General features: G+C 41.3%; 1 protein-coding gene across 5 annotated transcripts in view; it reads right to left on the reverse strand.

Moving 5' to 3' along the window:
- The window catches only part of Trappc8 (trafficking protein particle complex subunit 8), an 82,645-nt gene extending 64,158 nt beyond the window's left edge, over positions 1-18,487 (reverse strand). For all 5 annotated transcript variants that reach the window (XM_029471852.2, XM_021150458.3, XM_021150457.3 and 2 more), the window contains exons 1-2: positions 18,002-18,487; positions 7,239-7,433 (exon numbers count right to left, since the gene is read on the reverse strand). In XM_029471852.2, coding sequence (XP_029327712.1) covers positions 7,239-7,433; positions 18,002-18,158 — 352 coding nt within the window. In that variant the 5' untranslated portion in view covers positions 18,159-18,487. The remainder of the gene's footprint in view (positions 1-7,238; positions 7,434-18,001) is intronic.
- Positions 18,488-18,889: the final 402 nt, after the last annotated feature.

Here is an 18,889-nt window from a genome sequence, read left to right on the forward strand (position 1 = left end):
TCTTTCCAAGGAATGCTAGCTTTAATTGACCGATCTGACAATGAAAACATGGCCCTGTTAAGTCAGGCTTAAAAGGTAAATGTCTAACATCTACTGCTTAAACAGAACCAGTGAAAAGTATGCCAACTCAGTCTAAAGGTGAAAACTAGATGCAAACTTTGACATACCTAATATTGTATTAGAGCGGGTAAATTTGCTTTTAAAATAACCCTCAAGAGTATCAATCTGTCATGGTGGAATTTTACTGAACTTAATTCTGAACTTCCTTGTATTTCACTCCTAGTTTTCAAAGACATAAAAATAAAGCTATGCTCTGAGGATACAGCTTGGTGGTCGAGTGTATGTACTTATTAGCATGTGCAGGGTCTGGGGCTCAATCCCCATCAGCCAGATAAATCAACTGAAAAGAGGGGTCCTGAAGGGGGGAAAACTGAAGAAATAACTTTCTTTTGTTTAATTCTAATAGTTAGGTTTCTAAAAAATTTGTCTAAACCGTTCAGCTACAGTAGTATCTCTGCCTGCTTTTAAAAGCAAAAAAAGCACACAAAGCTCTGGAGTAGAAATGCTAGAAGGGCTCTGAGAATACAAGTAATACAATTAGGTAAGTTTTCACAATCAAATAATAGCTACACTATTCCTATAAACTATCTAGAGAAAGCCACTACAAAAACTACTTAAAACTAAATCCACTCCCATAGTTAACAAACAGATTTCTAAAAATCCACTTCTAGAGAAACTAAATGGCCCCAAAGAAAATAATTACATATAATAATCCTGGAAACCAGACACCTCCAAGCCTACACAGTCATATCACAAAATAAAGGACTGACTGATGAGTGTACTTTGAGCCCAGGAAGAAACATCTTAATCTTAACACCTCAGTGTGAAACAGGAAACAAGCATTTAACAAATATGAGAAACTTTCCAACATAAGAGACCAAGCTGAAAGAATATGAATTAAAATAAAAGGCACAAAATAAAACTGAAAAATAAAAAGCCACTAATGATTAATTAATCTATCAATATCCTGAGTTAACATTCTTTAAAAATAAGTAAATAAGTAAAAGTAGCCCAGGCTATCCTGGAATTCACTATGTAAACCAGGCTGTCCTCAAACGCAGACACCCTCCTGCTTTTGCAGGGATTAAAAGCATGTACCACCACATCTGTTTTCAAAGAAATTGTTTTAAAACAAAACAAAAAAACCAACAAACAGTAAAATTTCAATACAAAAGTCAATATAAAGTATGAAGGACAAAAATCTGCAATATTCATAAAAATAATCAGAGCACTGACTAGCCATTCAAATTCTATATCCAACTAAGAATTGTTCCAGGGGCAGGAGGTGGGGAATGGAGAACACCTTCAAATAAAGAATTCAAAAACGTTCACAAGACTAAAGACCATGCAAGATCAGATGGTGGCAGTTGATCACTGCCAGGAGCTCAGAAGACCTGAGTGGCCCAATGTGCATCTCCAACACACACTAATAATGATGGTGGTAATACTAATAGAGTAACATAAAGTAAGAGAAGGAAAGAAAAACTCTAGGATGACAACTGAGGAAAGTGCCTTGGAGAGTCACCAGACAAGAGAGGAGTAGAACATTTTCAACTTCCTTTTTTTTTTTTCCCCTGACAGGGTTTCTCTGTACACAGAAAAACCTCTGTCCTGGCTGTCTATAGACCAGGCTGACCTACTGGGAGCAACCCTCCTGTCTAAGATTACATGCATGAGCCACCATTCACTGCAGTCTTTAGACTTTATTCCTAATCATTCCTTTCCTCCCATCTTTTTCATAGCTTGGGGTCATGCACATCCTATGCAAGTTTGAAATTATACAATAAAAATGTACACACATGACTCTGGGAAAATAAGAACCCCTGTAATAACTAAAATATTTTGCCCCCAAGGTAATTTTCAACTCCCTGGGGACAATATCCTCACTGGAGACACCAGTGAGAGGGGAAAGACTCTGAAAGGAGATTTTGATAAAGAATTTCCTGAAAATTGACCTGACAAGTTCAAAGTCCTACTCAAGAAGGTTGAGAGAATACAAAGGACACTGAGAAAAATGTTAAAGATGATTACTAACATCTGATAAAACAAAAGAAAGCCCAATAATTGGCCCTGCAGTAACCTACATTTAGTCATACATACTACTGTAAACAGGGAGTGTTAACCAGAAACGATGGACACTGCACTGTGTGCTGCATAAAAGTTAACACTAAATGATCACCCCTTCCCAAAAATTAAATTCTTAATAAGTGTTTAAATTAGTTATAAGTCCTTATTGTTTAATTTATTAAAATTGATGAAGATATGGATAAAAAATAGAAATACTATTTATAGCAAGATACAGTGGCTCACACCTTTAATTCCAGCACTTGAGGAGCAGAGGCAGGGAGATCACGATCAGTTCATAGCCAGCCTGGTCTACATACTAAATTCCAGGTCAAGCAGGAATACAGAGTGGGACCTTGTCAAGACGGACAGACAGGCAAGAAAAGAATGTAACACCAGGCTAGTGTGATGGCTCAGTACTTAGAGGCACTAGTTATCAAACCTGATATCTGAGTTCAATTTCTAGGACTCCTATAGTAGTAAGAAAGAAGCAACTTCTACAAGTTATCCTCTGACCTACACTTGTGCACTCAAAGAGATACACATAAATAAATGTAATAAGAGAAATTTAGAGAAGCTGGATGGTTGACTCAGAAGTCAAGAGCACTGTTGCTCTTGCAAAGATCTGGGTTCAGTTCCTAGCACCCACACAGTGATTCATAACAATCAGTAACCCCAGATTCGGACAACATATGCCCTCCTCTGATCTCCTTGGGCACCAAGCATGCATGTGGCAGACAAACCTACATGTGAGCAAAACATACACATAGTGAGTCTAAAACTTTTTTGAGAAGACATAATACCATAAAAGATAATAAAATAAAATAAAGGCACTGGCAGGGCACAGAATAGAACTGCTGTTCTTTCTATGTCTTTTAAGCAATCTGTCTATGTGTATATATCAGAGTTACTAAGTCTTTTAAAAGAAAAAGGGAAGCCGGGCTTGATGTCTTTAATCCCAGCACTTGGGAGGCAGAGGCAGGCAGATTTCTGAGTTCGAGGCTAGCCTGGTCTACAAAGTGAGTTCCAGGACAGCCAGAGCTATACAGAGAAACCCTGTCTCAAAAAACCAAAAAAAAAAAAAAAAAAAAAGAAAGAAAGAAAGAAAAAGGGAGAAGGTTGTTAAAGGTCAAAAATACTTTAATCAGTACAGAAATAAATGCTGTGTTAGATATGGTGGTACATGCCTATAAAAAACAAACACGGGGCCTAGCAAACACAGGAGTGGATGCTCACAGTCAGCTATTGGATGTATCACAGGGCTCCCAATGGAGAAGCTAGAGAAAGTACCCAAGGAGCTAAAGGGATCTGCAACCCTATAGTTGGAACAACATGATGAACTAACCAGTACCCCGGAGCTCTTGTCTCTAGCTGCATATGTATCGAAAAATGGCCTAGTCGGCCATTACTGGAAAGAGAGGCCCATTGGACTTGCAAACTTTATATGCCCCAATATAGGGGAATGCCAGGGCCAAAAGAATGGGAATGGGTGGGTAGGGAAGTGGGGGGGCGGTATGGGGGACTTTTGGGATAGCATTGGAAATGTAATTGAGGAAAATATGTAATAAAAAATATTAAAAATTTTAAAAAAGAAAAAAAATAAATAAAAACAAATAAATCTTTTATTTAAAAACAAACAAACAAACAAACAAACAACAACAACAGCCAACAGGAGATAGAAGTAGAAAGATCTAAAGTTGGAAGCCAGCTTGAGTGAGCTGCAGGTCAGCCTAGGAAACCTAGACTAGGAGACCAGACTAGGAAACCTAGTGTGGTAGTTTGAATGCTTGCTTAGACCCTAGTTGAAAGAACTGTTTGGGAAGGATTACAAGGTGTGTGTCACTGAGGAGATGTGGGAGCTTTGAGGATTCAAAAGCCCATGTCAGGTCTAGTCAGTCTCTGTGCCTTGTGCTTGTTGCCTCAAGATGCAAGCTCTCAGCTACTGTTCCAAGGTCATACTTGCACGCTTGCTGCCATGTGGATGATGGTCAGGAACTCATCCTCTGAAACAGTAAGAAAGCCCTCAACTAAATGCTTTTTGAAGTTGCCTTGTTGGTGCTGTTTTGTCATTGTAATAGAAAAGCAGTTAAGACACTTAAGCAAGATCTTGTGTCAAAAACCCCCCCCAAAAAACAAACTGCAAAGTTATTTGTCTACATGATAGACAATTCTTCTCTGTATCCCCTTAGCCCTTTGGCATACCAGATAGGTCATCTTTCCTACAATCATTATGGCTATAACAAACTATAAATCAGAATGCACTAATTGCTAATTAAGGATGGTCCTTTACTAGATTATAAGCTTATAAGAAGTGTCTTATATCTCTATGCATCAATGCAAGGTACATAATAGAAAAATCAATAAATTTGAAAACCACAGGTTAACCTTATGTCTTAGTCAAGGTTTCTATTCCTGCACAAAACATCATGACCAAGAAGCAAGTTGGGGGAAGAAAGGGTTTATTCAGCTTACATTTTCCACATTGCTGTTCATCACCAAAGAAGTCAGGACTAGACCTCAAGCAGGTCAGGAAGTGGGGGCTGATGAAGAGGACATGGAGGGATGTTACTTACTGGCTTGCTGAGCTTGCTCTCTTATAGAACCCAAGCCTAAGGATGGCACCACCCACAATGGGCCCTCCCACCCTTGATCATCAATTGAGAAAATGCCTTACAGTTGGATCTCATGGAGGCATTTCCTCAAGGGAGGCTCCTTTCTCTGTAATAACTCCAGCTTGTGTCAAGTTAGCACACAAAACCAGCCAGTACATCCTAGTAGCATAGGCCTGTCAAGAGGCAAAAGGACTGAAAGAGGTTCCAGGCCAGCCAGGGCAACATAGAAAGACATGGTCTCAAGAAAGGAAAGGAGGGAAGGAAAGGCAGAGAGTTTGTGTGTGTTTTTGGAGGGGAGGAAGACAGACAGACAGACACATGCAGACACCTGCACACATAGATACCATGTAAAACAGATTCACAGAATCTGAAGTGGTTGTTCTCACCTGGAATCCTAGCACTTGAAAGACAGGCAGGAGGGTCAAAAAGTTCAAAGGCACCACTGGTTACACAGAAAGCTTGAGGCCTTTCCTCAAGAAAGGAAGGACTGCGCATGATGGTAATGTGGTGGTTTGAATATGCTTGGCCCAGGGAGTGGGACTATTAGGAGGTGTGGAAAGTGTGTCACTGTGGGTGGGCTTTGAGGGCTTCCTCCTAGCTACCTAGGAATGCCATTCTTCTCCTGTCTGCCTTCAGAACAAGACAGAGAACTCTCAGCTCCTTCTCCAGCACCATGTCTACCTGTAGACTGTCATTCTGCCATGATGATAATGGACTGAACCTCTGAACCTGTAAGCCAGCCCCAATTAAATGTTGTCCTTGTTCATGGTGTCTCTTCACAGCAATGGAAATCCTAACTCAAACAACCATCTAGGGCTACACAGTGAGATTGTGTCTCAAAAAAACAAAAAACAAAAAAACAAAAAACAAACAAACAAACAAAAAAACCCACACAAAACAATGGGGACAAGCAGACAGAGAAGGGGAAGTCATGGAAGGGGATGGAGGAAGGCAAAGAGAAGAAGAGGGAGGGGGTGAGGAGAGCAGACAGAGAAACAAGGAAGGGGATAGGAGTAGAGGAAGAATTAATCTTGACAAGTTCTTATGTTCAGAGATGAATCAAAACCTCGTCAACAGTCAGTGGCCTACCTCAACTATTCAATTAACTCAGGCTTATAGTATAAAACCTTAAGATACTAGCATCGGACTCCTTGCCTTTCATACTGTAACACTAACAACAACAACTCAAATTCTACCATTTCTCAGGTAAATATTCAAAATTTTGCATCACTTTAAAATACATTGTGCCAAAAACTGATTAACCCTGTACCTAAGAAGTCAAACTCTTGATTGGTGTTTTGACTGGTATAGCTCAGTGGTGAGCTCAATAACTACTAGCATGTTTAAGGCCCTGGGATAAATTTCAGAACTATAAAATAAAAAAAGATAAAATAAAACAATCATGTTAATCTATATTGCTGTGATTAAAACTAACAGCAAAGAAAAATAGAGCAGACTGAAACTCAGTAATTCTACACACATTTCTGAGCATACATACATTTCTGAGCATACATTTATAGACTAAATACCGTGCTGACTTACGACCTGTTCTCTGTATATGGCAGCAAGTTCTGAATAGTAATGATAGTTATATTATTATTAATAACAATAATGATAATAATAATAATAATACATGAGGGGCTGCACGTGTGCCACAGTGCCTGTGACCTGGAGGTCAGAAGACAACTTTGTGAAGTCAGTTTCCTTCCATATTGCCATGAGTCCTGGAGCTCACACTCCAGTTGTCTGGCTTGCATGGCAAACACTTTACTAGCTGAGCTATCTCACTGGCACAGGAAGATCTTTAGCTACATAACTAGTATAAAAGTATCAAAATATCAGCCAGGCACTGGAGGCAAATGCCTTTAATCCCAGCACTTGGAAGACAGAGGCAGGCGGATTTCTGAGTTCAAGGCCAGCCTGGTCTATAGAGTGAGTTCCAGGACAGCCAGGGCTACACAGAGAAACCCTGTCTCAAAAAAAAAAAAAAAAAAAAAAAAAACTAAAAAAAAAAAAAAAAAGAATTCACCTCACGTATTTTTAATAAGTGATGACTTTTGGACACCGAAAAAGAATCACATCAAAAATTAACTCTACATATTAATGTAATATTTTATCAGTCTAATCATGAAAACACTATCTAAACCACTGTAAGATATCTAAACTATCTATTTACATCTATTTTATAAACATTTCCACTTAATACCAAGCAAGATTAAAAGTTTATCATGCTTTTCATTTAATAATTAAATCATACAAAAATCAAACCCCTGTGATCTGTTGTTAGTTTTATCATGGAACACTGATTACCCTAGGCTACTTACACAGGTGCTAAAATAAAACAGAGAAGTTTCTGGGAGAGTCTTTCAGCACTGCTCTGTAGGCCCAGCTCTAGCACCCTGTAAGCACTCAAGTACTTAAAAGGTTTCCAAGACAATGAGAATTATTCTCCTAACAAAAGAAATGTTCACTTAAAAAATAATGACAACACTTATAACTTACCACTTATGTTAAGGTCATAATCTCCTGCTGTAATCACATTAGCGACTAATCCTTCTGCAGGCTGGCTGCCAGAAACAACATCATTCAAAAGCTTCCCAATGGCTCCCGGCTGAGGTGGCTGGGTGACAATGTTGCTTACTGCTATCTTCAAATTTTTAATTATATGCAGTTGATTATTAGGATCCCTCATGTGAACTTAAAAAAAGAAGAGAGAGAGAAAGAAATTTTAAATTAACTTGGTAAAATGCAACCTAAACCAAAATTGGGTTAACTGTTTTCAAACACAAAAGAAATCAGAAACTAAGAACTAAAAGAATATTCTTCCAAAATGCAACTGGTTACATTTTCCCTTAAAACCAAAAGAAATACCTAATCATAAACGTCCTTCCTCTGAGCCAGCCATAGTGGCAAATGTCTATAATCCCAGCAGCTGGAAGGCAGAAGCAAGAGGATCAGGAGTTGAAGGCTAGCCTGGACTACAAGAGGCTGTCTCAACGTGTTGGGGGGAACCTTTCTCTCATACAATGCTACTGGTCACAATTTCCCTACTGGCCCTGTTTCCCCTACATTTAGTGTTGTCCAAAATGAGACACTGTTTCAACAACAAAAAAAAAATAAAAGTAAAAAACAATAATAAAATATCGCCAGGCAGTGGTGATGCATACCTTTAATCCCAGCACTTGGAAGGCAGAGGCAGGTGGATTTCTGAGTTCGAGGCCAGCCTGGTCTACAGAGTGAGTTTCAGGACAGCCCGGGCTACACAGAGAAAACCTGTCTCAAAAACCAATATATATATATATGTGTGTGTGTGTGTGTGTGTGTGTGTGTGTGTGTACACATATATTAGCATATGCCATGAATATTTGCCTCATTTTGTAGACTGGGCTGGCTCTGAACTTATAGCAAGGCATGCCTCTGGCCTGAGCTGCTTTAGTGCTTGAATTACAGGTGTGAGACACCAGAGACATAGTGGTGGAAACAAGAGAATCCTGGGATACTCACAGGCCAGATAGCATGGCACATGCAGGAGTGAACAAGGAAAATGTAGTTCAAACAAGGTGGAAGAGAAGGATAGAAGGATAGATACCCAAGTTTTTCCCTGCCCTGCAGACACACACACACACGCCAAAACCTTGGAGATGAATTATGAAGTTTTATCAACACAGTAGTACCTGTGGTTAATATTGTCAATTTGACAGGCTCTAGAGTCACCAGGAGACAAACCTGAGTATACCTGACAAGGAGATTCTAGATTTGATTTGGGGAAGTGAAGGGACCCACTCTGAATGTGGACTGACTTGCATCACAACATGGGCTCAAGTCCTACACTGAATGAAAAAGACAAATTGAGCTGAACACCTGCATTCACTCATCTCTCTGGTGACTGTGAATGTGAGGTAAGCAGCCAGCCTCCTGCTCTGCTACTCTGTCTTCCCCTAATGGAGTACACCCTCAGACTGGTAAACTGCCAAATAAATTTGCCCTCTTTTTAAGATTTTTTTTTTTTTTAATCAAGCACTTTATCACAGCAGTGAAGAAAGTAACTAATATGAAACCGATAGCAGAAGTAGAACTTGTGATAAATCTGACTGTGATTGTTAGGTCTTTGAGACTCTTCACAAGAAGAATGTCGAAGGGCTTAGAACTCTGGGCTTTAAAGCTCTATAATGTTGTAAAAAGAGTTTAAAAGGACATTGTGGTGGGAATCTGGAAAATCAGATTGCCAAGAAAAACAGTGGTAGTAGAGTCCTTGCTTATGGGGTTTCAAAGAGGAAGAAGGACTCCACAGGAACTAGGGTAAAGTCATCCCTGCTATTTTCTGACAAAGAATCTGGGTGCCTCTGCCTTCGGCCTCAGTGAGAGCTTCAGTGAGGCCAAATTCAAAGGTAATGGATTATTTTGATTGGCTGAGAACAATCTAAACTAGACAGCATCCACACTGCATCTCTGCATCTTGATTACTGCTCAGTGCTTACAAGTGATAGGAAAACGTGCCATTTGTTCAAAAAGGGGAGTTTAAAGCTGAAGGGGTCAACAAGATGAGTCGGCAGGTAAAGGCATTTGCTGCCAAGCCTGAGACTGGAGTTTGATCCCTGGATCACACATGGTGGAAGAAGAGAAAAAATTCCACAAGTTCCTCTGACCTCCACACGGGTACCTACACACACACACACACACACACACACACACACACACACTCACTCACATACAATTTATGGCACAGAAAAGGGAAAAAGAAGGGAGAGAGAAAAATAAAGGAAAACAGAACTGCCAGAGTATTATGGTATACCTCTGGTATCTTTAGGAACATATTTTGCATGTATCTTCCTTAAAGTTGTTCCATAACTATCAAATACGATAAGCAGCTAAATATGGTGGGCCTTATAGTTAAACAGTACAATATTAATCTGAATTATTTTGAATATATATACACACATATATATCTATCATATATTTTGTGTGTGTATGTGTGTGTGTGTGTGTGTGTGTGTGTGTGTGTAAAAAGTTTCTCACCGCTGGGCGTGGTGGCACATGCCTTTAATCCCAGCAGTTGGGAGGCAGAGGCAGGCAGATCTCTGAGTTGGAGGCCAGCCTGGTCTACAAAGTAAGTTCCAGGACAACCAAGGCTACACAGAGAAACCCTGTCTGGAAAAAAAAAAAAAAAATTCTCACCATGCTGGTAAGAAAGGAAATGTAATCATTAAAAAAAAAAAAAAAAGGTACCGTTCTCGAGAAACCTATCTGAACTAAAACAATAAATAGGAAAATTACCCAGAGAGCAGTTCCACTCTTTTAGTACTACACCTTGAAAAAATCCAAATTCCCTTAAAGGAGTCTAAACAATGCTACTGAAAGGATGGTCTGCTCAAAAACAATTGTAGGGAAAACTGTCTCCCCAGAGTCATCTTGGAAGGAATAGAGAGCAATTCAACTGTGGTCCAGAGGGCCTAAGCTACACCTCAAGCTGGCAACTCACTCAATACTAGTTTTACAGGCATGGAAGCTGCAAGCATGAAGGCGCATGAAAGACTATGTCAAGGTTCTAAAATGCCCCTGCGGCAGGGCAGTAAGTGACAGGGTTAGATTCCCTGCTAAGAGAGCCTGAGAGAGCACATGTGAAACTGGGAAGGGAAATCGATGCCACAGAAAGGCCAGGACAATGGAACATCTGCTACAGCAAGCTACAGGAACACAGTGAAGCTGGTTTGAGAGACTGCATGTGCTGCAGCTCAGGAAGGGTGGGGGTACATAAATCATCTGGAGCACAGGCCCCGATACCCAACACAGAGCTTAAAATTTAACTTTTGCTTACTGCATTGACTGTTTGATTGATTGATTGATTGCCCTGCATTGATCCAAACCATCCTTGCTGTACTCTCATTCCCCGCTTTAGAAATGGGAACATTTATTTTGTGTCATCCCATATTGGAAGTATGTAATCTGTTGTTTTATTTTATTTTATAGTTTATGTGAAGACATCACCAGAGTTTCAGAAGAAACTTTGCACTTAACTTCAGAATAATATTGTACAAGGGCTTTTGAATTTAGATTGAATGCATTTTACATTATGAAGTACCTATAGGGACAAAAGGCAAAAAGTTGTGCCTTAAAAGTGAGACACTGGGGACTGCAGAGACAACTCCATGGTTAGGAGCACTAGTTGTTCTTCCAGAGGACTTGAGTTCAAATCCCAGCACCTTTGTGGAAATCTACAACCATCTGTAACTCCAGTCCCAGGGGATCAGACAGCTAGCTCCATCTGACCTCAGAGGGACTGCATGCACCCATGTGTGCATTGACAAACTTACAGGCAAGCAGTCACAAACCTAAAATAAAAATTTAAATATTTTAAAGTGATATATTCGGGTATCAAGTTGACAAGGGACAGATATGTGGTAGTCAATAGTGACAGTCAATGTGACAGGATCTAAACTGATCTAGGAGACAAACCTCTGGCCTGACTGGGGTAATTTACAGACTTAATTTACCCTTGTGAATATGGCTGGCACTGTCCCATGGGTTAGGGTCTCAGAATGAAAGCAAAGGAGGAAGGAGCTGAGCTGCAACACTGAGTCTCTGCCTCCTAACTGCAGATTGGTAAGACCATATCCTACTACTAGCCTTTCCTACCATGTTGAACTATATCCTAAACTACCAACCAAAACAAACCCTTCTTCCTAAGTTGATTTTGTCACAACAGAATAGCAACAAGAACTGTTGCTAAGATGAAATGCTTTAGGTTTAGGGTATAGGTCACTCATAAAGGCTTGATCCCTGAATATTAAAAGGAAAAAGGGGATGGTTTATAACTAAAAGATATTTAACTTAAATTACTATGATGGTTATAACAAAAAAGAAAAGTAGATGGTATACCTTTGTAATTCCACTTCGCAAGAGGATTGGGAGTTCAAGGCCAGTATATATATACATTTATAAGACCTTATCATGAAGAGGAAGAAGATGGAAGAGGAAAAGAATGAGAAAGTGGGGGGGGGGGGGGAAGAGGAAAAAGGAGGCGGGAAAAGATAGGAAACAGAGAAAGAATACAAATTAAAGAAGCTGCCTTTCAAAGGCATTTCCTAGACTTATCTGCCAAATTTCTCTAATTCATATAGAAAACTATTCAAGATCTGTAGAATTACATTCTATTATTATCATTTAAATAAATCTAATCAATTTAAACACACTTCCAAAATTGTAATTTAAAGTTAATGTTTAAAGTGAAACCCTCTAAACATATCTAAAGCTACCATGAAACAGGAAGGAATGATTACCTCTTTGAAATAGATAGTCAATACAAATCCCTGAATAAATGTTAGGGGACTCGCTGGCACAGGACGTGGGGCTGCATGCATACAATACAAACACTCTATGACTAAGCCCAATCCCCGGCTCTGGGTTTTTGGTTATTTGTTTTTGGCTTTACTCCTTTTTTTTATTATCAAAAGTACAATTATTTCTTACAATATATTCTGATTATGGTTTCCCTTTCCCTACTCCTCCCAGTTTTTCCCCTCCCATCCAGATCTATACCCTGTCTCTAGTTAGAAAACAAATAGGCAGCTAGAGAAAAATAATAAGCTACAATAAGATAGTCAAAAACAAATCTGAATATGACAAGACAACCCAGACAAGAAAAACACAACCAAAACAAACAACAAACACAGAAACAAAAACAAAAAAGACACAGAGACACACACACATTCTTATACACAGGAATCCCATAAATTTTTTTTCAAAAGATTGGAAGCCAAAATATATATGTAAAGGACCTGATAAGTTTTTGGGTTTTTTTTTTTTTTTTTAGATTATTTATTTTATGTACACTGTTGCTGTCTTCAGACACACCAGAAAAGGGCATCGGATTCCATTACAGATGGTTGTGAGCCACCATGTGGTTGCTGGGAATTGAACTCAGGACCTCTGAAAAAGCAGTCAGTGATCTTAACCGCTGAGCGATCTCTCCAGCCCCCTGATAAGTCTTTTTAAAGTGGGGGGGAGGGGAATAAAAAAACACAGCCCTGACTTTTCAGTACGAGACAAAGAACCTCCAAGGATAAAATAAATATCCACAAATAAAATCTAGTGTTGTTTGTTTGTTTGTTTGCATTCCTTTCTCTAAATAAAGAAAATTTAACTTGGGAGCTAGAAAGATGGCTCAGAGAGAACTCCAGTTGTTCTTCTAGGTACCAGGGTTCGATTCCAGCACTCCTAAGGTGCTAGCAACTGTGTGTATCTCCAGTTCCAGGGGATCCAAACCCCTTGTCTGACCTCTGCCAGCAACAAATGGTGGTGCCAGGCAAAAACACTCATACTCATAAAATAAAAATATATAAATCTTTTAATAAATAAAATTTAACCTGTTTTACTACTTGGATACTGGAATTGTACTAAAGTGGTAGTCTCATAACTTACTACCTAAGGGGGGGAAGGGGGACAAGCTTTGAAGAATCTCTCTCTCTTCTCTCTCTCTCTCTCTCTCTCTCTCACACACACACACACACACACACACAAAAGGAAAAAAAAATCCAACAACAACAACAAAAAGGTGGTGGGGTGTTTCACCAACTTTTAAAATATATTTTAAATTAACTCTAAGAACTTCATACATGCACACAATGTATCTGATTGTACTCACACTCTGGACCTCTCTCTCTTAACTCCTCCCAACCCCCTCACAGCTTCATGTTTTACCAAATGTTTTTATGCTGCCACTGCAGTCTGTATCTTAATCACCTTTGAACTGTTTCTTTCTTCTTTTTTGAGTGATTACCTATGCAATTCAAGCAAGAAATCCTCCTGATTCAGCCTCTAAAACAATAGAATGGTAGACATGTGCTATGCTAGCTTAAACTTTTAAAAAATTTATGCCAACTCAGTGTGAAACCTTATAAACCACAAACTCAGTGATCTGCCAACACAGCTTTCTCCAGAATTCAAATTTACCACTAGATGAAATCTAAAAGCCCCTTCCTAAAATTCAAGCTTCTCTCCCAGGATCTCCTCTGCATTCTGTACCCCAGAAGACAGCTTCCCTGGCACTCTCCCTTAACCACTAGACTACAATTATACCTTCTGACCTAAGCACTTGATGGCAGTGTCAAGTGCAATCACTGAAAACTGGGCATGCCAGTGCAGGGTTATCTTGATTGTGATGGTTACTCCATCTTGACTATAAAAGAAACGGTCTCCCTATAGGAATCCTGAACTGTATAAAATGGGAAAAGACAGCTCTAGTTTGCAGTCATCCGTGTTTCCTAATTGTTGATGCAATGTGACCAGATGCTTCAGGATCCTGCTGTCTACACTCCTCTGCCATAATGGACTATACTTTCAAGTGAGCTAAAATTAAACCCTTCCCTCTTAAGCTGCTTTTGTCAGAGTATTTTATCACAGGAACAAAAGAAACTAAGGCACCAATCTACCCTCATTCCTTCCCAGACTCCTGAATAAGCAGTGATTGCTTTTCCTATCAACCACCTCACTGTACTCCTTCCTAGTCTTTCCCAAGCAGCAGAGGGAAACAGAAGTAGCCTGATAGCTCCCCTATGACTGCACTGTCCAATGAAGGGAACTGCCACACCACAAAAGGCTGAGTCTCTAAAAATGCACCTACTCACAAGGATATTTAAGTGAGAACACACAAAATTTAAAAAACTTTGCAACAAAAAAAGAATGCAAAACTTCCCATTATAGCTTTTTGGAAGCTATCCAATTATTGGATACCTATTAAAACAAATCTGCCAAAACTTTAGAAATGCACGAGCTAAATAGGTTAGAGTACTAGAACTAATCCCACCTAAGTGGGAAATCCCACCGAGTGGGGAAAAAAAAAAAAGTTAGTGCAAGAGGTCCAAAGTTCAATTTTCAGCACTAAAAGAAATAAGAGAACATTTTCATTTGCTATTTTTTCTTTATATACTTTATCATGCCTAGCAAAATTCTTAACTATATTCATGAGCCCTGACATGATGGTACACGCTTGTAATCCTATTGCTTAGAACCAAAGTCAGGAAGATCAAGAGTTCAAGGCCAACCCGGGTTACAAGAGACCTTGTTCTCCCATATAAATAAGAAATTTTAAGCACTTCCAGGAGATTAGATGATGATTCAGATCACAATATCTTGAATCACACTGTCTGTTTTTTAAATCTTCCCTAGATATAAAACTGCAGATAAGCTATGATTTCTGTACCTCAGTGTCCTTAGTTTTAAAAGGACAATAACAGCTCAACAAGTGGTGCACATCTGGAATCACACAGAGCAAGCTGAGTCAACCCTGCTCCACAATAACAACAACAATAACAACTGGCACACAATGAAAGACTCTGTGACTGAAAGAAAAACTATATGAACAAGCCTAAAGTATTAGCATTATCTCTCTTTTTTTCTTTTTTTTTTTTTCTTTTTTTTTTTTTTTTTTTTGGTTTTTTCGAGACAGGGTTTCTCTGTGTAGCCCTGGCTGTCCTGGCACTCACTTTGTAGACCAGGCTGGCCTCGAACTCAGAAATCCGCCTGCCTCTGCCTCCCGAGTGCTGGGATTAAAGGCGTGCGCCACCACGCCCGGCTCTCTTTTTTTCTTAACACAACAAGAAAGAGCACAAAGTCAAACTGACTTCATTTTAAGATTTTAAGACTGTAGAGGAACCAGGAATGTAGTTCAATGAGCTAGCCCTTGCTTAGCATGGATAGGACCCTGAATTTGACCCTCAGTATGGGGACAGGGGAAGGTTTAAGACTATACACTAGGGCTGGAGAGATGACTCAGGGGTTAACACTAAATGCTCTCTGGAGGTCCTGAGTTCAATTCAGCAACTACATTGGTGGCTCATAACCATCTATAATGAGATCTGGAGCCCTGCAGATATAATGAGTTCTGTCCTGCAGGCATACATGCAGGCAGAACAATGTATACATAATAAATAAATGTTAAAAAAAAAAAAAAGACTGTAAACTAAAACAAGGCATAGTGACACACCTGCAGCCTCAGCACTCAGGAGGCTGAGGCAAGAGGATCTACATTGAGCTACAAAGAGAAACAGAAGTCAATCTGAGCTAATACTCAGACCTATGAACTCCACTCCCAAAAGAATAATTACGAATGCATTTGCTGTTCATGGCAACTCTAGTGCAACCCCTTTGGGGAATCATTTATCAGACATCGTGCATATCAGATATGTATTCACATTATGATACATAACAGCAGTCTAATTACAGTTTTGAAGTAGCACTGAATAATCGTATGGCTGGGGTCACCACAACATGAGGAACTGTATTCAAGCTTCGGAGCAATAGGAAGGTTGAGAACCACTGCTCTAAAGCATGGGAGGAGTGTAACAATAAACTATAGACTGACGAGGTGAAGAGAATTCAAGAATTCTTAACGTTTGGATTAACCAGGTATGGTGCTACATGACTTGGTGGTCTGTGTCCTCAGTTCATTCCCCTCTACCCCCAGGCAGGTGTATCTGACTGAGTTCAAGGCCACCCTGGTCTATTTAGTTGACCAGGACTACTTAGACCTTGTCTCAAACAAACGAGGTCTTTTTGCTTAGTTTTATATGTATACTTACATGTATGTAAGTACATTTGTCAACAGTGCTATGCCAAACGGTGCTGGATTCCCTAGGACTGGAGTTACAGACATTTATAAGCTGCCCAATGGGTGCTGGGAATGGAACCACAGTCCTCTGCAGGGCAGCCTGTGCTAACCACTGCACCATCTCTCAGCCCTCAGTTAGGTTTTCTGGATAGCTCCTTCCACTACAAAGATAACTGGCAAAGCAGCTAGCTCCCAGAAGACTGCCTGGGGCATGTAAAAGTGTGAACCAACAGTAAAGCTCTATTTGTTTGTGGGTAAACACCTAACAAAATAAACACCACAGACAGTTAACAAAAGTTTGTAAGAGAACCCTTCATCATTAACAGAACTTAAATCTCAAAGGAAGTTCACCTGCTCTTATAAGCTGGGTTTGGTTTGAAAGATACCAGTTAAGCCATACTCGGGAGTACACTTTTAACTTCTAAAAATCTCTCTCCTATGTGGTCTTGGATTACCCCCAGAGTTACACAAGTTCTGAGCTACCACACATGGATGCTGGGAATCAAAATTTGGTCTTCAGCAAGAGCTCTTAACCACTGAGCCACCTCTCTAGCCCCTTGAATAAAACTATATAAAGACTGGAGAAAGAGCCAAGACTGATGGCTTATGCCTGTAATCTCAACACTCAAGAAGTTAAGACAGGAGGATTGCCTGGGTTTGAATTCCAGACCAGCCAGTCTTAGAATGAAACCCATCTTAAAAATTAACAAAAATAAACAATAAAGCTGGATAAAGCAAATAAGTATTAAATATAAATGTGTTTCTTATAATTAACCATCACTATGAAAAAAGCAAAATGTTCGCACTGTTCTAGCCCTATGTCTAGATAACTTAAAATATGTACATTGTTAACTACAATTTATCCTGTCTTTGGGTTTTTTTTTGTTGTTGTTGTTGTTGTTTTTGTTTTACTTTTTTCTTTTTAGATAGGGTCTTATGTACCCCTGGCTGGCCTCGAACATGATACAGAGCCCAGGAAAGACTTAAACTTCTTGCCTCTCCCTCAGTGCTAGGATCACAGGTGTGCAAAGGTTATGTAGTACTGAGAACCCAATCGATGGCGGCTTTCAGCATGCTAAGCAGGCACTCTACCAAGTGAGCTACAGTCCCATCCTTTACTATTCATGTAGGACTTTTTGCTTGCTTTCTTGAGACTGGGCAAACTGCTGCATAGCTATTAACTTGTTTGAACGGTCAAAAGGAAAAAGGTTAAATAGCCAAACAGAAGTTCAGAAACAGGTGAACCTCGAGGCTGGATGTATGTCATGAAAGACATAACTCTGAAAGTCCAATTTAATACTCGACCGGGGGAAGGGGACGACTTGACAGATCTTCACTCTCACACTCCGTTTCGGAGGCTGCATCTTTCTATTTTGTCTAGGAAGTGCCAAATCCTATTCGGTGACTGCTAAGAGCACTCTCGACTCCCTTGTGTCGGGGCTTAAGTTTATCTTCGCGACTTAATGACCCGGGTCCGTCCAAGGAAGCAAGCGCCTAGACAGCCGGGCGGACAAGAGCGCGCTGTATTGACAGACGCTCGCCGCGCCTCGTCCGGCTGCAGCCCCGGGCCGCCGCCCCTCTGTCCTCCGCTCGCTCCCAACTTCCTTCTCTCGGCCACAGCTCGGTTTCAGCCTGGTGAACGAGGAAGGCCACCACGTACCTTCGGAAGTGAGGCGAGAGAAGGGCTTGAGCAGCTCGGAGAAGCTGAGGTGGTTGAGGCGGGTGAGCCGCTCGGCTTCGTCGCTGCATAGCGCGGCGACGCAGGGGACGAAGGAGTCGGGGATGAGCTCCTGCACCGACTGCACGCACTGGGCCATGGCCGCGGCCAGGCGCCCGGCCTCCGCCCGGCCTCGGAGCCGAGCTTGCCGCAGCCGCCGCCGCCGCCGCTGCCGCCTGCCCGGCCGGGCGCGGCCCCACTCCGGAGCCTGCAGCCGACTGCGCGTAGCCGCCGCGGCTTTGGCTTTCGGGGCCTGAGCCCGTCCCTGCCTCCGCTCAGCGCTCCCAGAGGCTTTGCATCCCACTCTGGCAGGTGGGGACACCGACCGCCGCCGCTCGGTCCTTCCTACGGCAAAGCCTTGGTCACTGTCCGACAGGAACCGCCATGTTGGGCCGAACCCCGACCCGCCGGCAGTACTACTCCCGGCAGGCCCTGCGAGCACGCCTCACGTGACTGTGTCAAAGAGGCGGTAGGGGCGGGGCGGGAGCTGATGGCGACGGAAGCCGGTTGGGAGATTGGAACCGGAAATACTGTGACGAGTGGGTTCCCTGAGCTGGGCGGGGGTCCGGTCATGAGAAGGGTGGGCGTGGCCAAGAGGGGCGGGCGCTCTGCTTTTGGCTGGGTTTTCTGGCAGGTGCCAAGCAGCTCTGTCAAACTGTTGGCCAGCCATTCAGTCAAACCTGCCCTTCCGGGTCCTCCCAATGATCCCACCTGCCTGCAGTCAGCAACTAATGTAACTTGGCGCTACTTTCTGACCTGTCGCTCCTCCTTGCCCCTGCTGGACCGCAAATGCTCGATGGAGAAGGGGTGTGGACCGCGAGTGCCTCCGGC

The sequence above is a fragment of the Mus caroli genome, unplaced genomic scaffold (genome assembly GCF_978045245.1).
Source record: "Mus caroli unplaced genomic scaffold, Mus_caroli_1 scaffold_19, whole genome shotgun sequence".
In the NCBI taxonomy this organism is placed as follows: Eukaryota; Metazoa; Chordata; class Mammalia; order Rodentia; family Muridae; genus Mus; species Mus caroli.